Here is a 17,198-nt window from a genome sequence, read left to right on the forward strand (position 1 = left end):
GTGAGCCCACTGCCATGCTCCCTCCCCCAGCAGGCACAAGGATGCAGACAGAGCCTTGTCCCGCTGTGACAGTCACCCCTCAGGGCAGAGGGCTCATGTTTGGCATAACTGGGTTACAGTACAGGTGTGGTCCTGGGCTCAGCAGCCCTTGACAAACAGAAGCACAGCAGGGTTGGGAGACGTGTTTATTTAGGGAGTGAAGGGGAGAATGGAGGGTGCTGCAGAACAGGGCTGAAAGCTGTCATGGTCCATCTCACTGGAAAGAGAAGCTGGTGTTCGGGAGTCCCCCACACCACTGGCTGAGGAACTTGAGCACATCTTGGCACGCAGGGCTGTGTGATGTCTGCAGAATGAGAGAGACTTTGGCACTGGGAAGGGGGCACCCACGGGAGCTGACAGAGCTGCACAGGCAGGGCTGGGGCTGCCCCAGCTCCTTAAGGGAGAGTCATCCCCACCCAGCAGCACATGGGGAGGGAGCTTTAAAACCACCCTGGTTCAGTGCATCTCCACCCAGTGGGACAATGTTTTATTGTCAGCAGGAGGGGCTGAACACCCTGCAGCATGTCTCCCTGCCCATGGGTGCCCAGCTCACCTTGACAGCCATCAGGAACTTGTTCCATGTGTCCTTGTTGGCTTCTCGGCCTGGCCGTTTGAATTCAATCTTGTTCCTCAGCACGGGGTACCCTGGTCACACAACACCACCTTCAGAAACGAGCTGAGCCCCACAGCACACCCCTACCTTGTGTGCCCCTTCCCTCTGCCCTCGCTGGGGCTGCTCCCCAGGGCATGTCAGGGGGTCAATTCCACCCCTGGCACTGAGAGACCAGAAGGAGAAAGGGGCTGCCCACAGTGGCAGGGTCAAAGGAAGGTGAAGGCTGAGCTCTGGCAAGGACACCCAAGTCAACTGATGGCACCCTGCTCCCAACCTCTGGAGCCAGAGCTTTGCTGGTGGCCCCTGCTCACCCCTTCTCCCATCCACCCTAAATCCTGCACCACAATCCCTCACTGCCTGAAGTGTGCAAGGGGGAGAGACTGTACTTGCCACAATAGATAGAGCTTTTGTAGAGTGGAGCATGTGTAGATCTCTGGCAGTGCTGTGAGAGACTGAGCAGTCACAGAATCTGCCACACACAAAGGATGACCTTGGAAGGGACCTCTGTAGGAGGTCTGTGTGGTCCAATCCCTCCCCCAGCAGTGTCACTCACAGCTGGTTGCCCAGGACTGTGTCCAGACAATTTTCAATTATCTCCAAGCATGGAGATGCCACAACTTCTGTGCCACCTGTTCAGTGCTCAGTCACTCTCACGGTAAAATATGGATCAATTCTTCCATCTCCTCCAGCAGAACTGGTCCCTGCAGCATCTCCCTTCTCCCCTTAGAGCAGAGCCTACACTTTCCCAGGCCCTCGCAGCATGTTCCTACCCACTGCACGGGCCTGTGTCCTCCCTGGTACCTGGGAGGTGTGCTGGGGCTGCCCTGGATGGCAGCTGGGAGCTGTGCTGGGGTTGCCCTGGATCATACCTGTGAGCACGCAGGGCAGGGAGCGCAGCCCCGTGTTGGCTGCCACCAGAGAGGCCTCGTAGGTGTCGCGCTCGTCGCACGGCAGCACCTGCTGCAGCCGCTGGTCCATGGACATGGTGAGCACCCAGTCCCTCGCCTCCTCGCGCTGCTGCTCCTGTGGGGCAGAGGCCATTGCACCCTGTGCCACTGCCTGTGGTGCCCCGCAGCGTGGGACACACACACACACACACACACACACACACGTGTGTTGGAGGGGCCTGTGTATGGTTGTATGGGGGGCCATGAGAAAGAGTGCCGGTGTGCACAGGGTACGTGTGCCCTGGGGCTACCTGTTTGCAGGGGGCAGCTGGGGGCACGTGGCGGGGCCCAGTACAACCCCATGCCCTGTGATGTGCCCTGTCCCACCCCTGCCCTAGGCCCTGCCCAGAGGGGGCCCTGCAGCAGCAGCACAACTGCTCACGGGAGCTGAAGGAGGCCAATGACACTCACAGGCACGTGCTGTTGGGCGGGAAGCGGCACTTCAAAGGGAATGTCTGTGCTCTGGAAATCAGAGTGGTCCAGAGAATCCAGGTTGCCTTCTTCAATGGCCTGAGAAAGGAGAAGTGGTGGAGCACAAGGCAATGCCATCCTTGGGAGCCTCCAGCACTATCTACATCATGAGGCTGTAGAGGCACTGCTGACGCTTTGGCCTGTCAGTGCTGCTGTGACCAGGCCCTCATGAGAGTTCCTGGCTCTCTGCAGCCTTGGAGAATGAGCACCCCTGAAATTCTGTACCACTCACACTCATTAGGTGGCCTCTAAGAAGGGAAAGATTAAATGGGGAGCTATTTTTTTTCCCCCAGCACCTGCTGACAGCACTTGGAAGACTGGTACAGTAAGGTCTGTCAGCTTCCTAGGGTTTGGCATTTTCTGGTGACCAACCTGCAAGTCAAGACTCCTGAGCCTTGCATCACAGTGGCTAAAGTGTTAAGCCATGCTCTCTACGCCTTGGGTATCACAGAATTGTAGAATGGTAGGGGTTGGAAGGGACCTTTAGAGATCATCTAGTCCAACCCCCCTGCAGAAACAGGTCAAGCTAGATCAGGTCGCATAGGAACATGTCCAGGAGGGTCTTGAAGTCCAAGGAAGGAGACTCCACAACCCCTCTGGACAGCCTGTGCCAGGGCTCCCTCACCTGAACAGTGAAATAGTTTTTTCTTATGTTTAAGTGGAACTTTTTGTGTTCCAGCTTCATCCCATTACCCCTTGTCCTGTTGCTAGCTACTATAGAAAAAAGGGATGTCCCAGCCTCCTGACACCCACCATTTACATATTTGTATATGTTAATAAGATCTCCCCTCAGCCTCCTCCAGGCTAAACAGCCCCAGTTCCCACAGCCTTTCCTCATAAGGAAGATAACTGTCCTCATAAGGAAGGGTAACTTTCGTTCCCTTGGAGCAACTCAAGGGGAATGACCCTGAAAGCCATGAAGACTATGATTGGGCTAACTTGGCCTGGCAGGTCCCTCCACACCCCCTGTGAGGGTGCCCAGTTGGCACCAGCTCAAACACATGCTGGCACACTGAAGCCTCAGCAGTGCCCAGGCCAGCGGAGGATGTGTGCTGGCTCACAGCCCCCTCTGTAAGCACGACAGCCCTCCCTGCAGCGGCCTACGCACGTCGGACAGGTCCAGGAAGCGGTTCAGGAAGATGAAGGCCATGTTCTCCCAGTTGACTGCCTGTACAGAGAAGAAGCCCATGTGAGGCAAGGCAGCCCATCTCCACAGCCACAGCTCCCTGCCTGAGCAAGGCCTAGGAAAGACGTGGTTCTGTTTGTGCCACACCATCCCACATGGGCAATGGAGGAGGAGAGTGTGCGTCTGAGCTCACTCTCCCATCCCCAAGGACAGCTTCACAGGCAAGCACTGGGACAAGCCCACTAGCCATAGGCTGTCCCACAAGATGGACTCAGGCATTAGTGCACAGATAGCATCAGTGAGAACATGCTGCCGTGTGTCACTGTGTCTGGGCAGGCAGGCGGAGCCTGTAGCCTCAGGAGTGAGGCAGCACTCAGGTAACTCACAGCAAAGCAGAGCAGTCAGGAGTCTTGCACCTGCACTGACACAGCCAGGCAATGTAATGTGGCCTCTGAGCCACCTCCCAGGTCTGCAGTTCATGTCTCCTTGCTAGCTGAGGGCTGCCCTCCCACTGGTTTCTGCCATTCTGTGACAGAACACAGGCTGGCATGTTTGAGGAAAGGCCTCCAGTGCCACTGTCTGGCTACTGGTCTACCAGTGCAGCTGCGGGAGGATAGGGGAAGATAAAGTTGAGAATCCCTGAGCCCAGGGTCCCTCACCTCCTTAGCTGCTCTGGTGGCAGACTCTTCTTACCTTGGCAGCTATCCCAGCTTCATAGAAAGCCTTGTCTGCAGGGAGGAGCTCAGTGTGCCGCAGCAGGGAAATGGACAGCTTGGCAGCCACAGTGTCCTACACACACGGAGTGCAGCAAAGACACAACAGTCAGCACAGAAAGAATCGGGTTGGAAGGGATCTTGTGAGCATGAAGTGCCCCAGACTCACTGTGGGGACTTTGCACCACCCACATATTCCCAACATGTAAAAACAGGTTCAAATCTCCAGCCCTGACTCTCTGCACCCTCACTATGTGAACACACATGAGGACTGTCAAATGAAGATTAGGGTTGGCTTTACAGACCTTGCTATTTTTTACTAGAAGCCACATCTGAACTCCAGCTATTTGAGTTACAGAACAGTTGAGGTTGGCAGGGACCTCTGGTGACCACCTGGTCCACCCCCGCTGCTTTGCTCAAAACAGTCAGCTTCAGCAGGCTGGTCAGGTTTGATCTCAAGGGACAGAGATTCTCTACCCTTGCTAAGAAACCTGTTTCAGTGTTCAGCCACAGTCACAGCAATCCTTTCTTCTTGTATTCAGTCACGTAAGACTTTGGGAGTGGGAGTGAGGAACTAAAGGGAGATTTCCCTTTTCTGCTTGCCAGACAGGTTCTCATCACATCAGAACTGGGGAGGCCACTCCTCCTTTGAAAGCCCAAGACCTCAACATTCCACAACTCTGGGTCATTTGTCTCTGTCTGACATGTCTCTGGACTCCCAACATCTACACACAGACCTGTGGGAAGCCTCAGTCTCCCCTGTGAGATCCCAGCTGTGGCAACCTTTAGTTTTCACAGCCTGCTCTCTCATAGCTTCAGTTTCACACGAGTGGGTTTGCGTGGCAAGGTTTTTGTTAACAGAGGGCTGCAGGGGTGGCTTCTGAGGGGAGGTCCCAGAAGCTTCCCCTGTGTCCAACAGAGCCATTTGCAGTTGGCTCCAAGACTGACCCACTGCTGGCTGAGGCTGAGCTAATTTGCAACAAAGGGAACACCTCTGGGATTAACATGTCACCAGCAGGGGCTAAAACTGCAGCAGAGAGGAGTGAGAATAGATGAACAACTCTGCAGAGACCAAGGTCTGTGAAGAAGGGGGAGGAGGTGCTCCAGGTGCTGGGGTAGAGGTTCCCCTGCAGCCTGTGGTGCAGCCCATGGTGAGGCAGCTGTGCCCCTGCAGCCACGGGGGAGTAGAGACCCAACTGAGCCTGGGGAGGACCCCACACCAGAGCAGGGGGGTGTCTGAGTGAACTTGCCCACACTGGAGCAAGTTCCTGGCAGGACCTGGGAAGGACCTATACTGGAGCAGTCTGCTCCTGAAGGACTGCAGCCCATGGAAAGCACCTACATTGGAGCAGTTTGTGAAGAACTGTCTCCCATGGGAGGGACCCCACAGTGTAGCAGTGGGAAGTGTGAGGAGGCCTCCCCCTGAGAGGAAGCTGCAGCAGAGACCATCTGTGATGGACTGACCATAACCCCCATTCCCCACCCCTCTGCACTGCTGCTGGGGAGGAGGGAGAGCCCTGGGAAGAAGGGAGGGGTGGGGGGAGGTGGTTTTAGGTTTTCTTTCTTATTTCCCTGTTTTGTTTTGGTTGTTACAATCAAACTAATTCTCCCCAAGTTGAGTCTGTTTTGTCCACAGTGGTAATTCCTGAGTGACCTCGTGAGCTTCTCATCATATTTCTCCCTGCCCTGTCCAGCTGATGAGGGGAAGAAATGGAGCAGCTTTGATGGGCATCTGGCACCCAGCCAGGTTTAAACCACCCCACACACTCATACAGCACTGTCACAATTCCACAATCCCGTGTGGATCAAGACTTCATCAGGGACTCAGCTGTATATTGTGACCCAGAACAAATCCCAATGCACCTAAGTCTCAAAACTACAGTGCCTTGTGAGGCCCAGCACACAGGTTCATGAGCTCCCAAAGCATATCATCTCCCAAAAGGCCCAGAATACAGGCCCACAAGCTCCCAAAGCCTTCCATTGAGCCAAGCTGGTCTCAACACCATATGTGAGGCTCAGCAGCTCCCAGGCCAGCTGAAGAGCAATGCCCCTTCTGGCAGATTACATTTTTGGTGATTCCTAGATCTCTCCCGGTGCCTCTGCCCTCCCAGGTCCAGCCAAGCACACAGATCAGCTTCCCACTGGTTTGCAAATCAGGCTCAGCTCCTGGGGACAGGTCAGAGAAGATCATCTCCAGTTCTGCCTCCGCATGGTGGGCTCCCAAACCACCACAGTCCCATTCCTGTGCACCCACAACGTGTGCGAGTGATCTGTGAAGTGGAATAGTCAACTATGGCAGGCCCCCAGGCTGCCCCTTCCCACAGGGTTCCCCACACAGGGTGGTGACTGCCAAGCCCTTACCAGCTGCTTCACGCCCTGGGCAGCAGAGCGGGTGGCGTAGTAGTGACAGATGAGCAGCATTGTCTCAAACTCCTCGTGTGCTGGAGTGTTTGCCTCACTTGACTTTACTAAGTTTTCACACTGAAGAAGAGAAAAGGAGAGTAAATGAGAATATCAGAGCACAAGGGCAGTCTTCATCCACTTGAAGCCAGAGAAAAGCCGGGAGAGAGAAGGATCTCAACTATTCAGCACTGGGAAAGGGCTGGGCCTTGTTTGCACCAGGCCCTACAGAGTGCTGATGGGAGAAGGGGAAAGCCAACAGTACTGAAGCAACACTGGAAGCAGGGCTGAGTCTGCGTGGACGAAGTGGGATTTGTGGCTTTTGTATATGCTAGAGGTGGGTATTTCAGGGACAGATATTGAGAGGAGGCAATCATGGGCTCTGGCTGAGGTATTTTGAAACAAGGAAGAAGGAGCAGAAGACTGCAAGCATTTCTGGGGAGATGGGGAGGACTCCTATTTCCAGGCTTGGTGGCTCTATGCTTTCTCCAGGTCCTTGGCCCACCCAGGCTGCTGAGTATGAGTGTAGGATGGGAAGTGGGCACAGGACAAGCTCCCAGGTATCAGTGACATGGGGAGCTCTGCAAGTCCCAATGTCCAGACTCACTTTTAGAATTTGGCCTTGAGTGCTAAAGACCTTGGCAGGGTCATCTTCTTACCTGACTTCTCTTGCACAGCCATGTGCACTTCACAGGATTCTGTTGTTTTACAGTCCACAGAATCACAGTATGGTAGGGGTTGGAAGGGACCTCTAAAGATCATCTAGTCCAACCCCCATGCTCAAGCAGGTTCCCCTTGATCAGGGGGCACAGGAACATATCCAGGTGGGTTTGAAAACTTCCAGAGAAGGAGACTCCACACCCTCCCTGGGCAGCCTGGGCCAGGACTCCCTCACAGTAAAAAAGAGGAACTTTTTGTGTTACAGCTTTTATCCATGACCACTTATCCTATCACTGGACACAACAGAAAAAAAGTGCTGCCCCATCCTCTTGACATATTCCTTTCAAACACTTGTAAGTCTTCATGAAATCCTGCCTCAGCCTTCTCTTCTCCAGGCTGAACAGCCCCAGGTCCCGCAGCCTTTCCTCCTCACAGAGCCGTTCCAGTTCCCTCAGCATCTTGGTAGCCCTGCCCTGGCCTCTCTCCAGCAGTTCCCCGTCTCTCTTGAGCTGAGAAGCCCAGAACTGGACACAGGACTCCAGATGAAGCCTCATCAGGGCAGAGGAGAGGGGGAGGAGAACCTCCCTCCACCTGCTGCCCACTCTCTTCTTCATGCCCTCCAGGGTGTCACTGGCCTTCTTGCCCACGAGGGCACGTTGCTGCTCATGTTTATTTGCTGCCCACCAGCACTCCCAGGTCCCTCTGTACAGAGCTGCTCTCCAGCAGGTCACTCCCAGCCTGTCCTGGTGCTGAGGTTGTTCCTCCACATGTGCAAGACTCTGCACTTGCTCTTGTTGAGCCTCCTAAGTTTCCTCTCTGCCCTATCTCCCCTGCCAGGTGCCACCAGGATGCTGGAGTTTGAGAGGCAGTGGTGGCCTGGGCACACACTCACCAGATTGAAGAGAACATCACGCAGGTTAGCCCAGCTGGTGTAGGCCTCATCACAGTTCAGGCCAGGGGCATTCACCATCTCCACAAAGAGACGCTTGTAAATGTTGAAATTCTGCAACAAAAAGGAAAGAAACTTTGAGGCAGCCAAACAGGGAGGCAGGGAATACCTAGGGCTTTCCTGCTGCCAGGCACAGGCTGAGGCAATGGCAGCTCTGCACACAGGCTCCTGCAGCAGCAGGTTGCTGCTTGCAATGAGTGCTGCAGGACAAGCAGGGAAATGGGGAAGGCTCCTTCCTGCAGCCAGTGCTCTCAGAGAGGAAAACATGGTTCCTTTTATTCTAGACTTGGTGGTTAAGGTGTTCAAAATATACACAAATACTCAACTCCCCTCTGCTCCTTCCCCTTGAAGAACATGCCAGGAGATGGCCCTTAAGCCCTCTAGCTGGGGAGCCTCTGGAAGAATCCACAGCAGGACTGAAGTACCTTGGACATGTTGAACCCCTGGCAATCCCAGTTTTGGCCTGGAAGTCTGACTCATGCAGCAGATCGTAGCATGCTCTTGGCAACTCACAGTGGGGTGTCACATTATCTTCTTTACCTGTGGGTTGGCAGGTGCTCCATGCTGCACATAGAGGCTCAAGGCTTTGTCCCAGCTGCCCTCCCGGATGAGGTGGGTTGCATACAGAGCTACATACTTGTGCAAGACTTTATAGTTCTGCAGAAGGCACACAGAAAGCAGTGGCATGAGGCTCAGGAACTGAACACTTGTCACTCAGTGGGATGGTTTCAGATGTTTGTCACACAACCATACACCTCAGTCCCAAAGAGAGAGTGCAGGTAAGCAGACAGACTGCACACAACAGGCCTGGGTTTGGGGTTGGGCCCCCCTCAACACCTCTAACTCTGCCTATGCTGTGCTCAGCCTTCACATGTGCAATAAAATCGTCTGCCAGCCGCTCACAACTTGCCAAAGGAATCTGCCCAGAGGGCTGTGGTATCTCCACAGTCTGGTACCAGAGGTACCAATTGTAAACCAGCCCTTAGTCTACTGAAAGAATGAATCAAAAGGCTTTGTGGACTGGAGACATTCATAATTTGCAAGGCTGCTCTAGTCCATTATTCCAATGGTGTCAGACCTCTGGGACAGCAGGCCTTCTTGGAACACTGCTCATACCTCTGCTATCACACAAACACTTCATTGAGGACCGACTTTAGATGGCCTTGCAAAAACTGAACTGAGGAAAGATCTGTTTCACACAGGCTTAAGTGGAGTAATGAGATAAAGAAGATGGTGCATAATGTGCAATCCTGTTAACAAATGAGCAATGCAGCAATTTTTTTAAGCAGAAGAGAGACTAGTGCCCCAGTGATATGCCTGAGACTTGAGCACTCAGATGCAGGTGCTGCTGAAATGCTAGGTACAGGACAGTTTGGGATAAAGCTTGTGTCTGGTATGTGACCTGTTTCGATAAATGGAAACAGCTGAGTCAAAAGCAGTGATATTATGCACTGGTTATGGTCCAAGGCTGTGCTAATGCTCTCTTAGAGGCACGTCCTGGTTTTGGCTGGGATACAGTTCATTTTCTTCCTAGTAGCTGGTACAGGGCTGTGCTTTGGGTTTGTGCTGAACGCTGTTGACAACCCAGGGGTGTTTGGTTACTGCTCAGCAGTGCCTGCACAGTATTGAGACTTCTGCTCCTCACACTGACCTGCCAGCAAGTGGACTGGGGTGAGAACAAGGAGCTGGGAAGGAGCATGGCCAGGACAGCTGAACCTGAACTAGCCAAAGAGATATCCTGTACCATACAGCCTCATGCCCAGTATGTAAACTGGAGGGAGCTGGTGGATCATTGCTCAGGCATTGGTCAGTGAGTGGGGAGCAACTGTATTGGGCAGCACTTGGTCTTTTTTTGTTTTGTTTCATTTTATTTTCCCTTGGATTTTATTTCTCTCTCTTTTTGTTATATTCCTTTCCATCACAACTACTACTATATTTAATCATTATTATTTAATTTCACTTTACATATTAATCTGTTTTTATCTCAACCCATGTGTTTTAGGGGGATGAGGGTGTCCAGTTCTCCTCCCCATCCCACCGAGGGGAAGAGCAAGCGAGGGGCTCTTTGGTGCCTATTTGCTGGCTGGGGTTAAACCACAGCAAGGCACAAACAGAAATGTTGTACAGTTGTGTCTAGTTGACAATAAAACTGACAAAGCCTTTACTGCTGAACTGAGCATGACCTTACTCTTTATGGAAGAAGATCAGTGCTGGTATGGCCTGATAATTAGAACATCAGCACACAAATCTCCAAGATAACAACCACTACAAAGGAGACCATTCATATCATAAAAGCAGCCTGAGTCAAAAGAAGTCAAGTCTGCTGTAGCACAGCTCAAACTCAGGTTAGTGGTTACTGTGTGGGAAGCAAAGTTCCAAAACTTGGGCACGACACATTACTGGTGCTCGTCCAGGTTCCCAGAGTCTGCCTGAGGGATTGGCTGGGATGTCCCCACTAACTGCAGACCCCATTGCCAGGCGCTGCCCTGTCACTCAATCTGAAGCAACACCTCATTTCAAAGAATCAACTCCTGCCCTCGGTTTAGCTCCATTACCAGTAACTATTGAATCCACAACCAATCAGTAAACAATAACCACTGAAAGCACATGAACCATAGAAGTAGATCCTGGTAGCCTAGAGCTTTCTCCTCCTGCTCCTGCATTGGAATGGCACTGCAAAAGAGATTCATGTTGCTTTTCTCCATTTTTACCACTCTGCTGAGGTAATTTTGTTAGTTTTAGGTCAATAAAAATGAAAAAATGTCAATTTTGCTTTCAGGACAATGATGTCTCATTTCTACTGGCACCAGGCCCCTAAGGAACATGTAGAAAGAAAGCTTTATTTTACAAATCTCTGTTGCCATGGTACCAATTATTTCCACCCCAAACAACTCATTTAGCTCTTTCCAATGCTCCGTTAATCACAACATTAAACCCCAATATGCTTCTGGGCTCTAATGCTTCCCTACTAGGCCTGACTGGCTAGGCTGGGGTCAGTGGAGAGGTGTTTCTGAGGTGCTTGCAGTGGCCCCCTGTCCTGCATTGCCCTGCCCACTCATCCCTGCTGTCCCTGCTTCAGAGAGCCAGTGCCCCACGCTTATCTCCTCCGGGCTCACATAGGCACTCACCTGCTTAGCTGCAACTTCCAGGCACTTCTCCCATTGCTCCTGTTCTGCATACATATCCAAAGCAGCCATGACATCTACTCCCACCAGCTGGGGACGGAAAGCAAACGTAACCTCACTGTGCAGGCAAGGTTTCCTACCAGCATCAGCAAAAGCCCCATGAGAAACACCCCAAGGATGAGCACAGATCCTGACACCACTCCCCAACCCGTGAGATACCCCAGACACGTACCGAATCCACCTTTCCTTGGTTCTTTAAATACTCCTTGTAACGCTGGTCCACATACTCTTCTGACCTACCAGGCAGAAAGAGTCTTAATAGGCAGCGAGACTAACACCTGTCTTGCATCAGTGCAGAGGCTGGATTCTACTTAGGGAAGAAGAGGATGTAGAGCTTTGCCACATCCTTCTGGCCTGCTGCTGAGAACATAGGTAGAAGGGTAAAGAAAGGATCTAGAGCAATCTAATGTGTGCAGAGAGAAAGGGATCATGGGACTTTCAGAAAGGCATGCACAGGATTATGACACAGGAAGGGGAGGTAGGGATAGGACAAAAGTGCACGGTGATTTGCACGAGATGTGTGGTAACAGGAAAGTGTCAAAATGAAAAATGGCTTGGGAAAGGCAGATGTGGAGAATATGCCCTGTTGAGCCTTAGAAGGGCACCATGGGGAGAATCCAGAGAACCCGGGGGCAGCAGGAGAGGACAGGATGAGGGATCATCTGGGCATGGGAGAGGGAGCAGGAAGAGTATAATTTGAGAAGGTTAGGGCATACCTGGGGTCCAACTCCTTGGCCACATGCTTGGCTTTGCTCCATTCCTCCCCTTCAATGAAGGCATCAATAGCTTCTTGGATGAGGTCCAAGCTGAGGTAGAGTTCAGCTGCCTGCAGGACCAGACACAGTCTCATGGGAGATGAAATCCCAACGGTACCCTGCAGCCCAGGCTGGAGCTGGTGCTGTTGGAAATGACACAGCACACAGCAGCACACAGCAGCAACAGAAAGTCTCTTTCTAAAAGATCCCCCCCTTCTCTGCTTACTGCCTCCTCCCAAGGCCTGGCTCTCTTATACTACCAGAAGACTTGATCCCTTCCCCTTCTTCCTCCTCCTCGAAGACCCTGTGCTGCCTAACTCTGGATAGAGCCATCCACCCACTTCCCACAAGATGTGACTTGGCCTCCTTCCCTTGGGTAGAGCTCTCCCTTCCTATGGCACTGCTTTTTCAGCAGGCTGGGGGCAGGAGCCAGTCCTCACCACACTGTATTTCTTCATGGCCACCAGCTGAGGAGCCACAGTCCGTGTCACCTCCATGCTCTGTGACTGACCCAAGAATTTAATGGCCAATTCAGCAGCCTGCAAAGAGAAATTGTCAGCAGCACAAGTGATAAAAGCTGTTTGAGAGAGGGATGAAGAGCTCAGTCTCGCCTATAAGACTGAATCAGGAGCACTTGAACTACAGGGGAAGGGGAGAAGAAATGACAGCCCACATCAGCAATTCACAGAAGCAAAGCCCAGCTACTTTCACACACAGGAGAAGACTAAACAAGGACATAGTTGTTGTTGAATTGGGTACAAGGGCAAAGGTATGAGTGAAAAGTATGAATGAGAGCACAACCCACAGATTGGTGGACACAGACTACAAGGAGAAGAAATGGTGCTCATCTAGCCAAGGGCTAGTGCATGAAGTCCAGATCCTCAGTGCAGGGAGACATGGGCACAAAAACACTGGCATGCTGCTGGTAGTGGTACCAGAGCGAGCGTGTCAGTGCAGTGGAGGAAAGCACACAGCCCATCATGGCTCAAGAGAATGGCCATGAAGGTTTCCAGACCCTGTGGTCATTGGAGCCTGCAGACCCTCTCTTGTTCCCAGCATTGACTGAGCTCTCTCTGGGATGCACTGGGGGTTGTGCCAGAACCCTCAGACAGCAGAGCAGATGAAGAGAATCACAGTCCCTGACTATACCTTCAGCAAGCACTTCTCCATCAGGACACTGTTGGTGGGATCCTGCACCTTCAGATAGCAGTCCACTGCCCTGGCATATTCCCCAGCCTGCTCCCACTCCCGTGCCTGCTCCAGCAGCCCTTCTGTTCCTCTGCAGGGAGGAAGGCAAGCTGTCAGCAAGACTGAGACACTGTAGACAGTGTGCAGAGCATGGGCAGGGAGGTGCACAGCAGAGGTAAGCCAGGGACCTCAGAAGGATCTGAGCGTGTGACAAGGAATGCACACAGCCACTGCTGAGGAGAGAACGGATTAGGGACCCTGGGGAGATGCACTGGCAGCATAAGACACTTTGGGGAACCTGTGAATGGCAAGAAGACATCTGGGAGACTTTGTGAATGAGCCTAGTCTCCCAGAGCAGAGAGGAACAATGTTATGAAACCTATGCAGTAAGAAGTTCAGGGTCCTCAAGAAGGAAACAACTGGATGTCACAGATTCCCTCAAAACACCTCTGTATGGCAGCAGCACAATAGCCCAGGGGGAGAGCTATCTGTCTGTTCCCCACAGCCACATTCCTTACCTGGAGCCCTTCTTGTCAGCCTCCCTGCCACACTCCTCCTGGAGCTCTCCCAGCCGGCTCGGCACATACTCCTTGCAGACACGCAGGGCCTCGCTCCACATGCCGGCCTCCTGCACAAGCACAACGGGGAGGGGAAATCACCACTTCACCAGGATCCCCCACACTCCTGGCACCACACAACACATCGAGCCTCTCATGTCATCTTGCCAGAGGACCCGTTGGAAGAAACAACCACAGCAGCACCACCCAATTCTTTCCTCCCTCTTCATAGCAGCTATGTCTATCCAGGAAGGTGCTCACCCATGCTAGCTACCTCTGTGGAGTGGGCACTTACAGCCTCCAAATGCACCCACTTGTGTTGTCCCTGAGGACCATCCATATTCTGGCAGTATACTTCTTCCTAGAGCCATGAGAGAGCTAAGCTGTGCTGTGAAACCTCTCCCAGCTTAGCCTTCTAAGAGCAGGCCAGAACTAAGTTCTATCAGGAACCACCTGAGTAAATGGTTTCTCTTTGGCTACTAAGTTGACAGGGAGAGCTCGGAGACGGATTTCACTCCTCCATCCAAACTGGGTTCCTGTACCCTAAGGAAGGCAATGACGTTGCTACAGACCAAGCTCACCTTGTAGTGCTTTATGGCCAGCTCAGGTCTCTGTGCTCTCAGCAGGAAGGCCTCTGCTTTCCGGAACTCTCTCTGCTCAAAGGAGAAACGTGCCTGTGCCACAAGCACATCAGCCACGCTATCGGGGTCATGAACCTCAGCCACACGCTGTGCAGCTTCCCAGTTCTGGTTTTCCACAAACCTAGGGGAATCAACATGAGATGTGACAAAAGAGATGGCAAGGAGCAGACCAATGCTGGAGAAGCTGGCATCATAGGGGGAGAGGAGATGCAGCAGGCCAGCATGAAGAACGATACATACATCAGTACTGCCTCCTTGGGTTTCCCAGCTTTTATAAATTCTGCTTCAGCCTCTTCAAATTTGCCCTAGGAGAGAGAAAGGCGTTTGCCTGCATGCCTTCCTGCCCTGATACCATTCCCTGACCTCCTCTGTGTACCATGAGGCAGAGAGGATTCACGAAAAAAAGACGTGTGTGGAAGCTTGGGGCTGTAATCGTGGAGCCTTTCGGTTGAACAGTGACTGCAGCCAGACAAGTGCTTCCCGCAGCAGTCCTTAAGGACAACTGTTCAGTTACCTGAGTGGCCAGAGAACTCCCACCTATGCCAGGGGGTAAAATTACCTCCTCTTCTAGGAACATGGCATACTTTAAGTGGATCTCTGGCATCTTCTGCTTCATGGAGAGGCGGGCCAGTTCAAAAGCAAAGTCAAAGGCCCTGCAATGAAAGAGAAAATACGGTGAGAGCAGGACTGTGTGCTGTGAGGGCATGCCTTTATCAAGGGCAAGGCATCAAGTAGTGCACAAGACACTGAGAGAGGAGAGAGTGGAACACAGAGGGTCCCAAGTGAACGGACACTGCCCTTTCCTCCTGCTCCTGAACAAAGAATGGCTCTTAGAGGTCCTACTAAGGAAATTCAGCTCCTTGACACTTGCTGTTAGTGCCAGACATACTTGGTTCAACCCTAAGGAGAGGTCATGAGAATCCCAGGAGCCTGGTGATGTGGGAGAGCTGGGGAAAAGCAGTAGCAAATGGCAGTACAGTCAGACGGCTGCCTAGGTGCAGAATGGGGCCTCTTCTGGCAGGCAGTTACTTAGGGTGACACAAGGAATACCTCCTCCTGTGTGCAGAGGATTTCACAAGGTTCCCCTGCTGAGTTGAAGGGCAATCTACTTTTGCTTGCCCAGCTCTGACCTGACATTTGAGAGTCTGGTAGGTAGACAGGAAGCAGGACATGCTAAGGAAGGGGAATGCCTGGGGTATGAAGACAGGCCGTATCCTGGGCCTGCAGCTATCATATGCATATAGTTATCCTGGGCCACCCTCTTTTCTCAGGTCAGGCAAATGGGAGAGGAGTGTTCTGCTGTGGACCCTGCTTACCCACTGTCTGCTGCATGGCTGATGGCCATCTCCAGAAGTCCAAATTTGCTGAGGAGTTTCACAGCTGCCTCTCCACCCAGGCTCTTTGCCCACATATAGGCCACGTGCTTATAGGAGTTTGCTCCTCCGTGTGCCTTGGCCACCTATCCAAAGCAAAGAAAGCAGAAGAGCCCCATCATCCATTCTGTCTTCAGTGGGCTGAGCCAGGACTTCCCTCTCACATGATGCTTGCCATCATGAGGGAGCACCAGAAACAACTGCTGTCTCCTGAGGAATCCTTCTGTAGTCATCACTGGACTGAGATCGAGACAAAGGTTTACATGGCAGAGCAGGAGAGAGACTGCTGCCTCCTCCACACCACTGCTAGTCAGCAGAAGCGACCCCTGGCAACCCATGTTCATGCTGTAGGGGAGCAGTGCAAAGCAAACCCTCTGAGGCACAACATGGTGCAATGGTTGGGAGCAGAGCAGTGCCTGGAAGAGGGTAGAGCTGCAGAAGAACGAGGGATCAAGCCCTGCTTTTGGGGTATGATGCTGCAGAACAGCAGGCACAAGGGCCTCCAGTGTTGGGCCACAAGCTGAAGCCAGGTAGCACATTCCAAGTCTTTAAACACTGGGGTGAATAGAGACAGAGCAGTTCCTACCAAGACCCTGCAGTCAAAGCCTGATCCCTGCACAGTGGGATAGCTGTGAAGAGATTATTACCCTGTAAGCTTCTTCCCACATGTCATTCACTCTGTACATGTTTACTGTGGCCTTCCAGTCCTTAGCTTGAAGGTAGTGGTACTCAGCCTCCTGGAAGCATCCCTCTGCCTCCAGCTCCTGTAATCAGAGGCAATGAGTTAGTGACACTCTTGTCCCTGCTTGGCTTAGTTGATCCCTTGTCATGAGATGCACTCACCTTGCCCAGGTGCAGGTGGGTGTCGCTGAGTAAGTCCTTGTGATACTTGGCCACAAGGCAAATCATCTCATTGTACATCTTACACTTCTTGTACATGGTGATGGCCAAATCAGGTTCATTCACAGTGATATAGAGCCTGGGAACACAAGCATGTTCCAGTGGCTCAGCCAAGCACACGACCAGTCCCTGCAGTCTCTCCGCATCCTGCCCTGATGGAACTGGGTCCTGGCACCCCACCAAAAGGCACAACAGGTGTGGGCTGCAAGGCTAAATGCTGCTTAGATAGAGCCCTTGTCATGCCACCATCAGCTGTAGTAGGGCAAAATTATTCCCTCCATCCTCACTTGTCAACCTGAGTTCTGACTCAGGGAGAGCCTCTGGGCTCCTGGGACCTGTTCTCCTTTTGGCCTCCAACCTGAGGCTGTCAGTCCCATTGGGATGGTAACATGAGGTCAGCTCAACTTACTTACATAGGCCAGCAAAAATTAAATCCAATGTAACCTCACCAGCTGCAATGCCCCTTTCATGTACTGGGCACCCTTGAGGGCAAGTACCATGCCATCACATACACAGCTGTGTTTGTCCCTATACCTGCTAACCTCATTGCGCTGTTATTAATCTGGAACTGACAACATTAGTGACCTGGATAGGAAACATTCCACTTCTCATATCTTATCCTTAGCTGACCACGACAGACCAGATGCAGCCCTCTGCAGCAGGGAAAAGCCTTGCCGTATT

At 52.4% G+C, this 17,198-nt stretch overlaps 1 protein-coding gene across 5 annotated transcripts in view; it reads right to left on the reverse strand.

Annotated features, from left to right (window-relative positions):
• Positions 1–180: 180 nt before the first annotated feature.
• Positions 181–17,198, reverse strand: part of IFT172 (intraflagellar transport 172) — a 38,964-nt gene continuing 21,946 nt past the window's right edge. For 4 of the 5 annotated variants that reach the window (XM_061989583.1, XM_061989582.1, XM_061989581.1 and 1 more), the window contains 21 exons: positions 16,461–16,596; positions 16,265–16,381; positions 15,561–15,703; positions 14,804–14,897; positions 14,485–14,549; positions 14,185–14,365; positions 13,565–13,674; positions 13,008–13,137; positions 12,299–12,397; positions 11,820–11,929; positions 11,276–11,339; positions 11,047–11,133; positions 8,459–8,575; positions 7,862–7,972; positions 6,271–6,390; positions 3,890–3,985; positions 3,179–3,238; positions 2,011–2,109; positions 1,522–1,675; positions 593–684; positions 181–343 (listed from right to left, as the gene is read on the reverse strand). In XM_061989583.1, the coding sequence (XP_061845567.1) occupies positions 254–343; positions 593–684; positions 1,522–1,675; positions 2,011–2,109; positions 3,179–3,238; positions 3,890–3,985; positions 6,271–6,390; positions 7,862–7,972; positions 8,459–8,575; positions 11,047–11,133; positions 11,276–11,339; positions 11,820–11,929; positions 12,299–12,397; positions 13,008–13,137; positions 13,565–13,674; positions 14,185–14,365; positions 14,485–14,549; positions 14,804–14,897; positions 15,561–15,703; positions 16,265–16,381; positions 16,461–16,596 (2,275 nt within the window). In that variant the 3' untranslated portion in view covers positions 181–253. The remainder of the gene's footprint in view (positions 344–592; positions 685–1,521; positions 1,676–2,010; positions 2,110–3,178; positions 3,239–3,889; positions 3,986–6,270; positions 6,391–7,861; positions 7,973–8,458; positions 8,576–11,046; positions 11,134–11,275; positions 11,340–11,819; positions 11,930–12,298; positions 12,398–13,007; positions 13,138–13,564; positions 13,675–14,184; positions 14,366–14,484; positions 14,550–14,803; positions 14,898–15,560; positions 15,704–16,264; positions 16,382–16,460; positions 16,597–17,198) is intronic. The other variant, XM_061989584.1, reaches the window with a different exon arrangement.

The sequence above is a fragment of the Colius striatus genome, chromosome 2 (genome assembly GCF_028858725.1).
Source record: "Colius striatus isolate bColStr4 chromosome 2, bColStr4.1.hap1, whole genome shotgun sequence".
NCBI classification, from domain to species: Eukaryota; Metazoa; Chordata; class Aves; order Coliiformes; family Coliidae; genus Colius; species Colius striatus.